Source organism: Mobula birostris, chromosome 6, assembly GCF_030028105.1.
Source record: "Mobula birostris isolate sMobBir1 chromosome 6, sMobBir1.hap1, whole genome shotgun sequence".
Classification (NCBI taxonomy): domain Eukaryota; kingdom Metazoa; phylum Chordata; class Chondrichthyes; order Myliobatiformes; family Myliobatidae; genus Mobula; species Mobula birostris.
In genome coordinates, this window is record NC_092375.1 from 64,958,142 (window position 1) to 64,970,761 (window position 12,620).

A 12,620-nucleotide genomic window follows, 5' to 3' on the forward strand; every position below is an offset into this window, starting at 1 on the left:
TGCAGCTTTTTCCAGTCCTGTGCAGTGGCCTCTCCACATATATCTTCCTCTGAACCCACCCTCCCCACTCCAAACACACAGGCAATTCAAGCATGTGGACCTGGGCAATGCCAATTATCTCTTTAAAATTATGATCTATCAAAGAATACTGGAGGTGGATTGCAAGATGCAACAGTATGTCAATGTGGCTATGGTACAGTAAGGAAAGTTGAGTTGCTGTTCAAGGGAAGATGTGATGTGTACAGGGCTGGCCTTAATACTTCATGATGCAATACTGTCACCAAAGTGAAGGGATTAATGCAATGAAGACAGGAGAACGAGTTTGAGAGGGAAATTAAATCAGCCATGATGTAACAGTGGAGCAGACTCGAAAGGCCGAATTGCCAAATTCTACTGCTATGCCTTATGATCTTGTGTTGTTGACCTATTGAGTAGGAAGGAAAGTGGGCATATGAATACTCGGTGATTATGTCGTAATACTGGTCTAACTTTTGGTTTGATAATACTGTTTTGCATCCCTTAAGTCTGAAACTGTTTCCTCAACTCAAGGAACTTGTTTGTGCGGTTGGACCTTTCTCCGCAGTCAAGATAGTGCCTCCGTACAATGCTCCCTCGATCGGTGGACATCTTCTGGCTAGATCATGAAAGTATTTATTTCACTTCTTTTATGTCTTGTTTTTTTTTGTCTTGAGTGTGTTTCCTGAACTGTCAGAGCCAGTGAGTTGCAGTTTGGGGATCGTTTGGGTGATCCAGTGCTTTGCTGTCTCCATGATAATTCCGGGAGGCAGCCTCAAGGCAAGGAGAAATGTTACGGAGGTTTGCTGCTTTTTGGAAATAAACATGGATGTGGACTTGGACAATAGAACATTTTTCAGTTTTTTTATATTCTGTGTTTTTTGTCTGATCTTTCTCAATTTTTTTTGTGTGGGGATGGGGGATTTGGAGGTTGATGTTACTGTTTCATTTTTTCGCATGGCGAGGGAGGATTTGGGGACTAATGATTGTGTTATTGTCGTTTTCGCTCTTGGTTCCGTGGCTATCTGGAGAAGAAGAATTTCAGGGTTGTATACTTTGATAATAAATGAAGCTTTGAATCTTTCAGCTGGTCACTGAGGGGACCTTACATCTACTGTTTATATAAAGCAATGACTGCTTATGATTTGAATAACACTGGAAGTTTGCTTTATAAGCAGATAAGTTGTTAAGATCATGCCAGGTTTCAGATTTAAAACAGTTTAGGTTTCAAATTGAATTGTTCTCGGCTAGAATCAGAAGGAACTGGGTCAAAAAACGTGGGACGGCTATAAGTAGGAAGTATTTTCTTACGGGGTGCGGTGTACCGAGAAGATAACCTGTTAATTTTCCCCGTTGGTTGTTAAAATGACTGCTAAGGAAGAGAAGGAATTGTGGCCAGCACATTGTTTGCGGTTCCCTGATGTCTCCCTTTTCTCGACAGAGGCAGCCCTTCACCCTTCCCACCCACCTAGCATCACCTGTCACCTTTAGCTTTTCCCCCTTCACCTCCCTCACCCCAGTTTTTTATTCTGACGTCTTTCTCCTTCCTGTCCAGTTCTGATGAAGGGCCTCGACCGTTTACTGATTTCCATAGATGTTGCCTGACCTGCTGAGCATTTTATATGCGTTAGCAGATGAACTGTAGCTCAGATCATGCGCCCTGCAGTGGCCCCCGACGATGAAATAGACGCTTGTTGCTAGACGATAGTCTCACTGTTGCTGTGAAGAAGCTGCATAGCATTAATATTAATAGAAAATTAGCACAGCCCTGGAGCAGAACAGTGTGAGAAGAGGGATAATGTTACCTTCTCTCTGCTTCACTACACTTCAGGCGAATTAACATGAAGGTATACGATGTCCGTGAGTCTTGATCATAAACGCAAATGGCCCGTGTTACAAAGAGGAATGTTTAGATTTATCGTGGAACTGCACAGTGCGTGGTGTTTCAGTAGAAGAAGCAGCGTGGCTTTACCCAGAGCGCCTCTTTGTTCAGAATGTAATCGTTGTTACATTGGGAGAGATGGAGCTGGTAGCGGCGAAGCGCATCGTTATGTCTTAACGTAGTTTGGACATTTCCGGGCATTTTCACATCGAACTGATCCTAACCAAGTGTCTAAATGGCAGGTAAACACGGTGCAGAGCAGGTAAGCTGTAGTTACAGGAGATGCAGAGAAATGCGACCTGGACGTGTTCTGTTTCAGAACAGGCAATGCGAAAATAAAGAGGTAGGGGTGCATAAAGAGTGTGAGTGTGAATCGGGCTGTGAAACACGAGGGCGGCGGGGTAGGAACCATTAGGCTTACATTACAAAGAGATCTCGTGACGATTTGGTTTTAAATGGGCGTGAGGAGCTTGATTCTACCGTGTTGGTGATGGAGAGATGGTGGAAGGGTTTCCTTACACTGAAAGCGAGAGCCGGGCTTGGTTCGGCGGAAATGGAAGAGCCGTGAGTGGGAGGGGACACGCTTCCGTTAGTCTAAGCGTTTTCAATAAATCAAAGGAAATAACCCATTTGATGAAAGATTAGAATTTACAAAGTGTTCTCAGTGTAGTCTCCCGAAATTACCCCTTTTGTTTCCTGAGGTGTAAATGGAACATTGACGTACTGCTACATGACAATACGTGACAAATTGTTTATTCTCAAAGTACATTTTAAATCTATTCACGACATTTTTTTAAATTATGCAGACGCGAAGGAACTACTTTAGAGGCTCGTCTCCTTTCTGGTTTCACCTGAGTATTCTAATTGACATAGCCTCTGCTCCTTATCATTTACTTTAAACTGTTCGCATTGACAGCTAACCTCTGCGGCTGGATGCAGTACTTCGAGAGTCTTGGAGCATTACAGTACCGATACAGACTCACAGCTCAACGAGGCCTTGCCGACCTCGGTGCCCACCATGCTAGTCCCATTTTCCTGCGTTCGGTCCATATCCCATAAGCCGGGACCTGGTAAAAGGCCTCTTAAACTCTTGCACTTGCTTCAGACACTTCCTGTGGCAGCTCATACCATATACGTTACCACCCTCCGTGTGTAAAAGATTCCCCGCCCGTCTAAATCTTTTTCCTCTCACCCAAAATCTATGCCCTCCAGATTTGGACACTCCTACACTGGGGAAAAGCCTGCACCATCCACTTATCTGTTCCTCTCATTCTCCTATAGAAACATAGAAAATCTAGAGCACAATACAGGCCCTTCAGCCCACAAGGCTGTGCCAAACATGTCCTTACCTTAGAACTACCCAGGCTTACCCACAGCACTCTATTTTTCTAAACTCCATGTACCTATCCAGGAGTCTCTTAAAAGACCCTATTGTTTCCACCTCCACCACTGTCGCCGGCAGCCCATTCCACGCACTCACCACTCTCTGCATAAAAAAACTTACCCCTGACATCCCCTCTGTACCTACTTCCAAGCACCATAAAGCTATGTGCTGTAGTGCTAGCCATTTCAGCCCTGGGAAAAAGCCTCTGACTATCCACATGATAAATGCCTCTCATTATGTACAAAGGAATAAATACCTAGTCTGACTAACAGTAGACAATAGGTGCAGGAGTAGGCCATGCGGCCCTTCGAGTCAGTACTGCCATTCACTGTGATCATGGCTGATCATCCACAATCAGTACCCTGTTCCTGCCTTCTCCCCATATCCCTTGACTCCGCTATCATTAAGAGCTCCATCTAACTCACTCTTGAAAGCATCCAGAGAATTGGCCTCCACTGCCTTCTGACGCAGAGCATTCCACAGATCCACAACTCTCTGGGTGAAAAAGTTTTTCCTCAACTCCGTTCTAAATGGGCTACCCTTTATTCTCAAATTATCGCCTCTGGTTCTGGACTTCCCCAACATTGGGAACATGTTTCCTGCCTCTAGTGTGTCCAATCCCTTAATAATCTTATATGTTTCAAGCAGATTCCCTCTCATCCTTCTAAATTCCAGTGTATACAAGCCCAGTCGCTCCAATCTTTCAACATATGATAGTCCCGCCATCCCGGGAATTAACCTCGTAAACCTCCGCTGTACTCCCTCAATAGCAAGAATGTCCTTCCTCAAATTTGGAGACCAAAACTGCACACAATACTCCAGGTGTGGTCTCACCAGGGCTCTGTACAACTGCAGAAGGACCTCATTGCTCCTATACTCAAATCCCCTTGTTATGAAGGCCAGCATGCCATTAGCTTTCTTCACTGCCTGCTGTACTTGCATGCTTGCTTTCAGTGACTGATGTACAAGAACACCTAGATCTCGTTGTACTCCCCCTTTTCCTAACTTGACTCCATTTAGATAATAATCTGCCTTCCCATTCTCACCACCAAAGTGGATAACCTCACATTTATCGCCATTAAACTGCATCTGCCCACTCACCCAACCTGTCCAAGTCATCCTACATTATCTCAACATCCTCCGCACATTTCACACTGCCACCCAGCTTAGTGTCATCTGCAAATTTGCTAATGTTACTCTTAATCTCTTCATCTAAATCATTAATGTATATTGTAAATAGCTGCGGTCCCAGCACCAAGCCTTGCGGTACCCCACTAGTCACTGCCTGCCATTCTGAAAAGGAACCATTAATCCCTACTCTTTGTTTCCTGTCTGCCAACCAATTTTCTGTCCATGTCAGTATCCTACTCCCAATACCATGTGCTCTAATTTTGCCCACTAATCTCCCATGTGGGACCTTATCAAAGGCTTTCTGAAAGTCCAGGTACACTACATCCACTGGCTCTCCCTTGTCCATTTTCATTGTTACATCCTCAAAAAAATTCCAGAAGATTATTCAGGCATGATTTCCCCTTCATAAATCCACACTGACTCGGACCGATCCTGTTACTGCTATCCAAATGTGTCGCTATTTCATCCTTTATAATTGACTCTAGCATCTTCCCCACCACTGATGTCAGGCTAACTCGTCTATAATTCCCTGTTTTCTCTCTCCCTCCTTTCTTAAAAAGTGGGATAACATTAGCTACCCTCCAGTCCTCAGGAACTGATCCTGAATCTATAGAACATTGGAAAATGATTACCAATGCATCCACGATTTCTAGAGCCACCTCCTTAAGTACCCTGGGATGCAGACCATCAGGTCCCGGGGACTTATCAGCCTTCAGACCCAACAGTCCATCCAACACCATTTCCTGCCTAATATAAATTTCCCTCAGTTCATCCATTACCCTAGGTCCTCCGGCCACTATTACATCTGGGAGATTATTTGTGTCTTCCCTAGTGAAGACAGATCCAAAGTACCTGTTCAGCTCATCTGCCATTTCCTTGTTCCCCATAATAAATTCACCCATTTCTGTCTTCAAGGGCCCAATTTTGGTCTTAACTATTTTTTTCCTTTTCACATACCTAAAGAAGCTTTTACTATCCTCCTTTATATTCTTGGCTAGCTTGCCTTCGTGTCTCATCTTTTCTCCCCGTATTGCATTTTTAGTTATCTTCTGTTGCTGTTTAAAAGTTTCCCAATCCTCTGGCTTCCTGCTCATCTTTGCTATGTTATACTTCTTCTCTTTTATTTTTATACTGTCCTTGACTTCCCTTGTCAGCCACGGCCTCCCCTTACTCCCCTTAGAATCTTTCTTCCTCTTTGGAATGAACTGATCCTGCACCTTCTGTGTTATTCCCAGAAATACAATAGACAATAGGTGCAGGAGTAGGCCATTCGGCCCTTTGAGCCAGCACCACCATTCATTGTGATCATGGCTGATCATCCACAATCAGTATCCATTTCCTAGCTTATCCCCATAACTTTTGATTCCGCTATCTTTAAGAGCTCTATCCATCTCTTTCTTGAAAGCATCCAGAGACTTGGCCTCCACAGCCTTATGGGGCAGAGCCTTCCATATATCCACCACTCTCTGGGTGAAAAAGTTTTTCCTCAACTCCGTTCTAAATGGCCTACCCCTAATTCTTAAACTGTGGCCTCTGGTTCTGGTCTCACCCAGCAGTGGGAACATGCTTCCTGCCTCCAGCGTGTCCAATCCCTTAATAATCTTATATGTTTCAATAAGATCCCCTCTCAGCCTTCTAAATTCCAGAGTATACAAGCCCAGTCGCTCCAATCTTCCGACATATGACAGTCCCGCCATCCCAGGAATTAACCTTGTGAACCTGCGCTGCACTTCCTCAATAGCAAGAATGTCCCTCCTCAAATTTGGAGACCAAAACTGCACACAGTGCTCCAGGTGTGGTCTCACCAGGGCCCTGTACAGCTGCAGAAGGACCTCTTTGCTCTTATACTCAATTCCCCTTGTTATGAAGGCCAGCATGCTATTAGCTTTCTTCACTGCCTGCTGTACTTGCATGCTTGCTTTCAGTGACTGATGTACAAGAACACCTTGATCTCATACTTCCCCTTTTCCTAACTTGACTCCATTTAGATAATAATCTGCCTTCCTGTTCTTACCACCGAAGTGGAGAACCTCACATTTATCCACATTGAACTGCATCTGCCATGAATCTGCCCACTCACCCAACCTGTCCACGTCACCCTGCATTCTCATAACATCCTCCTCACATTTCACACTGACACCCAGCTTTGTGTCATCAGCAAATTTGCTAATGTTACTTTGAATTTCCTTATCTAAGTCATTAATATATATTGTAAACAGCTGCGGTCCCAGCACTGAACCTTGCGGTACCCCACTGGTCACCGCCTGCCATTCCGAAAGGGAGCCGTTAATCGCTACTCCTTGTTTTCTGTCAGCCAGCCAATTTTCAATCCATGTCAGTACTCTGCCCCCAATACCATGTGCCCTAATTTTGCCCACTAATCTCCTATCTGGGACTTTATCAAAGGCTTTCTGAAAGTCCAGGTACACTACATCCACTGGCTCTCCCTCGTCCATTTTCATAGTTACATCCTCAAAAAATTCCGGAAGATTAGTCAAGCACGATTTCCCCTTCGTAAATCCATGTTGACTTGGACCGATCCTGTTACTGCTATCCAGATGTGTCGTAATTTCAACTTTTATAATTGACTCCAGCATCTTTCCCACCACCGACGTCAGGCTAACTGGTCTATAATTCCCTGTTTTCTCCCTCCCCCCCCCTTCTTGAAGAGAGGGACAACATTAGCCACCCTCCAATCCACAGGAACTGGTCCTGAATCTATAGAACATTGGAAAATGATTACCAATGCGTCCACGATTTCTAAAGCCACCTCCTTTAGTACCCTGGGATGCAGACCATCAGGTCCCGGGGACTTGAACAGCCTTCAGACCCAACAGTCTCTCCAACACCATTTCCTGCTTAATATAAATTTCTTTCAGTTCATCCATTACCCTAGGTCCTTTGGCCACTATTACACCTGAGAGGTTGTTTGTGTCTTCCCTAGTGAAGACAGATCCAAAGTACCTGTTCAACTCATCTATCATTTCCTTGTTCCCCATAATAAATTCACCCATTTCTGTCTTCAAGGGCCCAATTTTGGTCTTAATTATTTTTTTCCTTTTCACGTACCTAAAGAAGCTTTTATTATCCTCCTTTATATTCTTGGCTAGTTTACCTTCGTACCTCATTTATTCTCCATGTATTGCCTCTTTAGTTACCTTCTGTTGCTCTTTAAAAGTTTCCCAGTCTTCTGGCTTCCCACTCATCTTTGCTATGTTATACTTATTCTCTTTTATTTTTATACTGTCCATTACTTCTCTTGTCATTCACAGCCTCCCCTTAGGATCTTTCTTCCTCTTTGGAATGAACTGATCCTGCACCTTCTGCATTATTCCCAGAAACACTTGCTATTGCTGTTCCACTGTCATCCCTGCTAGAGTATTGTTCCATTGAACTTTGGCCAGCTCCTCCCTCATAGCACCATAGTTCCCTTTGTTCAACTGTAATACTGACACTTCCGAGTTTCCCTTCTCCCTCTCAAATTGTAGATTAAAACTTATCATATTATGGTCACTACCTCCTAATGGCTCCTTTACCTCAAGGTCATTGCACAACACTAAATCTAGAATTGCGTTCTCTCTGGTAGGCTCCAGTACAAGCTGTTCTAAGAATCCATCTCGGAGGGACTCCACAAACTCCCTTTCTTGGGGTCCAGTACCAACCTGATTCCTCCAGTCTACCTGCATGTTGAAATCCCCATAGCAACTGTAGCATTACCTTTGCGACATGTCAATTTTAACTCTAGATTCAACTTACACCCTACATCCAGACTACTGTTTGGGGGCCTGTAGATAACTCCCATTACGTTCTTTATACCCTTAGAATTTCTCAGTTCTATCCATACTGACTCTACGTCTCCTGATTCTATGACCCCCCCTCGCAAGGGACTGAATATCATTCCTCACAACAGAGCCACCCCACCCCCTCTGCCTATCAGTCTGTCCTTTCGATAGGACGTGTGCCTGCATTGTTGTTCCACTGTCATCCCTGCTGGGGTATCTTTCCAGTCAACTTTGGCCAGCTCCTCCCTCATGGCTCCATAGTCCCCTTTGTTCAACTGCAATACTGACACTTCAGATTTTCCCTTCTCCCTCTGAAACTGTAGTTTAAAACTTATCATATTATGGTCACTACCTCCTAATGGCTCCTTTACCTCGAGTTCCCTTATCAAATCCAGTTCATTACACAACACTAGATCCAGAATTGCCTGTTAAAATCCCCCATAACAACCATAGCATTACCTTTGCGACATGCCAATTTTAACCTATCCCAATAACTCATGCCCTCTCCTCAAATCTTTTCTACACTCTTTCTACTTGAACCTGCATCTTTCTATAACACAGCAACCACAACCATACGCTGTGCTCCATGTGCAGACTCGCCAACAACTGAAACAACTGCAACATCATGACACTACTCCTAAACTCAGTGCCCTGACTGACAAAGGCAAGCATGTTAAACCCCCTTCCCACCGCCCTTTCTGCCAATTACGCCACTTTCATCACTCGACACATTTCCTCTTTTTTTACACAGCTGCATGGACCAACCATTGCTCTGAGAAGGATTTTTGTTTACACACAGCCTGAAAACTGCATGGCACTTTAATAAAACATTATACAAAATAAAATTCCAGCTGTGAAACAACAAAGGCTACGTGCATGGGAGCATTTCAGTTACTGTGCAGCCGCCCACCCATGCATCTTACACGGAACAGCGACACTTGTACTTCTAAAGTCCTTTTGTTCCATTACAACTCTACGTATTTCCCTCATCTCCTGAGTAACCATGACTTCTCAGTGTTTACTGAAGAGAAAGAAATATTTGTTAAAATTCCCACCCATTTCCTGCAACTCCAGACACAGACAGGCCTGCTGATCTCTAAGGAGACCTACTCTTGCTATTGCCAACTTTTTATTCTTATTATAGCTGTAACCTGCCAGATGCATCTCATACCTTCCCTTTGCCCTTCTGATTTCCCTCAAGTATATTTCTGATCTTTTTCTAGTCATCAAGGGAATTGCTCAGTCCCAACCTCCTAAACACAATGTATGCTTGGTTCTTTTTCTTGACCAGACTGTCAATCTCTCTCATCAGCCACAGTTCCCTAAACTTTCCAAGTATGTCCATCACCTCGAGAGGAACGTGCTGCTCTTTGACACTTGCTATTGCACTCTTGAAGGGCTCCACTTGTCGTGCATTCCTTTCCCTTCAAGCAGGCTCCATTGACCTCTGACAGGACCTGTTCGATTCCCCCCAGAGTTATCCCTGCTGCAGTTTAACATCCTAACATGTGGACATGTCCTATCCTTTTCCATCACTATCTTAAAACTGTAGGAATTATGGTCATTAGGCCCGAAGTGCTCCGTAACTGTCATTTCAGTTAGTTTCTCTGCCTTGTTCACTTAAAGGAGATTCAGCATTGCATGCTCCCAAGTAGGCTCAGGAAAGTTTCCTGTATACATTTCACAAGTTCCTTTCCATCCAGGCCCTTAACACTTTGTGACTCAGCCAACACTGGGGAAATTAAATTCTATCATTAATAATAACCCTATTATTGAGATTAATTTATTTATCACACGTCCAGCTAAGCATTGTTTGTGCTTGCAACCAACTTGCCTAAGGTGTGCTGGGAGAGGCCTGCAGATGTCACATTCAAGCACCAACTTAGCATGACCACAATCCTCAGCAGACCAACACAACACACATGCACACACAATAAAAAGAACACAACAAGCACCAAAACAGCAACAGCAAAACAAGTCTCTTTGGGCCTATGGGCCTCCAGTCTACAGTCTCTGGTCATCTACCTTCGGTATCAATCCCCGGACTGGCTGATGACAGGTCCTCAAAATCCCGGTGCCAAATTCTGGGCTTGCTAACTGCCTGGCCCTCAAGCCTCCGGTTCACACTGATTTCTGGGACAGCCTGACTTCCAAGGGTGTTCTTCATCACTGCTCCACAACCCTGTCTCTAAACCTGAATCTGACCTCTAGCTCCCCACATCCCTGTGCCTAAACTCCAAATCCCCTTTCTGACCCAAAACCATTACTGTGAACTTTTTGTAAAAAAACTAAGTCTGCACTATGATCTTGACAGAGACCGCAGCTCTGTACCATCTTGATCAGAAGCCACCTTATAACTATTTTTACAACCATGAGAAACCAGGTCCACTTTTTGTTTCTAAGTTCCATCTATCTGGCCTCAATGGATGATCCCCCAATAATATCGTCTTCAATCTTACTGTTATGTACCTTTGTCACACCTGTATCGTGGAGTACTGAGTACTAGACTTGCACTCATTGGCTACTGCTTTATCCCATAACTTGGTTCTGCTCAGCTCCCATCCCATCCCTTCCCGCGCCCCCCCCCCGCCCCTCGCCAACCAAAATTAAAAACATTCCATGTAGCACTGGCAAATTACCCTGAGAGGATATTGGTTCCTGTTGTGTACAGGTTATCCCTAACCGAGAAGAGATCCCAGTTGTCCGAGAACCTGAATCGCTGCGCTCTGCATCAGCTCAGCCTCGAATTCATCTCACCTATTCTTCTGTTTCTGACCTTGCTCGCATGTGGCATCACGAGTAATCCAGAGATCACTACCATAGAGCATAAGATATAGGAGCAGAATTAGGCCATTTGGCCCATCGAGTCTGCTCTGCCATTCAATCATGGCTGATCCTTTTTTCCTCCTCCTCAGCCCCACTCCTTGCCTTCTCCCCATAACCTTTGATGCTGTGGCCAATCAAGAACCTATCAATCTCTGCCTTAAATACACCCATCGACATGGCCTCGACATTGCTTTGCTTTCCTCACCATCAACTCAACCTGCAAGTTAACCTTTAAGGTATTCTGCACAAAGTCCCTTTGCTTCTCAGGTTTTTGAACTTTCTCTCCATTCTTCTTCTGAAGTGTATGACCATGCATTTTCCAACATTGTATTCCATTTGCCACTTCCTTGCCCATTCTCGTAATCTTTCTAAGTCCTTGTGCTCTCGAGGCCGTGCTTCTTAATACCTTTAATATCTTACCCAACTCTCTATACTCATTCTGCAGGGCCTCTCCCTTGTTGTATCAATGCCATTTGTAGCAAAATGTACTATGACCTGTGTTCCTCCTTCCTTTTGACAATTTTTGCAGCTAGTCAGAGACATCCTTGACGCAGTAGCAAAGAGGGATACAGGAGATTCTGTGGCTGCAGAACAAGAGCCAGGCATGGTGTGTTGCCTTCTGGGTACCAGAGTCAAGTATTGGAGAAATTAAAATGGGGGAGTGTCCCTGAGGGACATTGAGTTTGTGGGTGGAGTGAGTGAGGGGGAGGGGGTGGTGGTGAGGTGATAGGCTGTACATAAGAGGGTGAAGAGGTAACCAAGGAAATAACATGGATCTTCAGGAACCAAAACTGATGCAAAATAATCTGCAGATGCTGTTGTCAAAGGAACACTCACAATGCGCTGGAGGAACTCAGCAGGCCAGTCAGCATCAGTTGAAAAGATTAGTCGACGTTTCAGGCCGAAACCCCTCGTCAGGACTGAAGGAAGAACTTTGGGGAGGGATTGAAGAATGCTGGTAGTTGAAAAAAACAGTAATTTTAAAGACAAAGGGGTGGGGGAGGGGAAGAGGGGAGGTGATTGGCAAGAGAACAATGCGAAGTAGTAGAAGGAGGCGGAACTATGAGGGAGGTGATGTGAAATAAGGATAGAGGAAGGGAGGGGGAGGGAATTACCAGAAGTTGGAGAATTCTATGTTCATACCAAGGGGCTGGAGACTACCTAGACGGTATATGAGTTGTTGCCCTCCAACCTGAGTTTAGCCTCATCATGGCAGTAGAGGAGGCCATGTATGGACATAACTGAATGGGAATGGGAAGCAGAGTTGAAGTGGATGGCTACCGGGAGATCCGGTTCCAGGCCTCCCAGTCCGGGCCCAGCGAGGATCCCAGGTACCTCCGTTTCATTGACCGCTGCTCGCTCTGCTGCTCCAGCAGGATTCTCCGCACCACGCTCGCTGCCAAGCGAAGATACCTAAGGCCCTGTCCCTCTCACTGCCACCACTCCGGGACTCACTCTCCACCGTCTGCCATGGACCTCTCCTACACTTCATTCTCCGCCGGATTCACGCCTCCAACCGCTGTTTCTTCTCCTTCCTCACGTCCAAGAAGGACAACAAGCTCGCCCGCCTGGAGCCCACAACAATGACCAGCTCCAGCCT

At 45.0% G+C, this 12,620-nt stretch overlaps 1 protein-coding gene across 3 annotated transcripts in view; it reads left to right on the forward strand.

Moving 5' to 3' along the window:
* Window positions 1–1,661: 1,661 nt before the first annotated feature.
* The window catches only part of LOC140199809 (uncharacterized), a 48,136-nt gene continuing 37,177 nt past the window's right edge, over window positions 1,662–12,620 (forward strand). For 2 of the 3 annotated variants that reach the window (XM_072262299.1, XM_072262301.1), the window contains exon 1: window positions 1,662–2,159. In XM_072262299.1, coding sequence (XP_072118400.1) covers window positions 2,133–2,159 — 27 coding nt within the window. In that variant the 5' untranslated portion in view covers window positions 1,662–2,132. The remainder of the gene's footprint in view (window positions 2,160–12,620) is intronic. The other variant, XM_072262300.1, reaches the window with a different exon arrangement.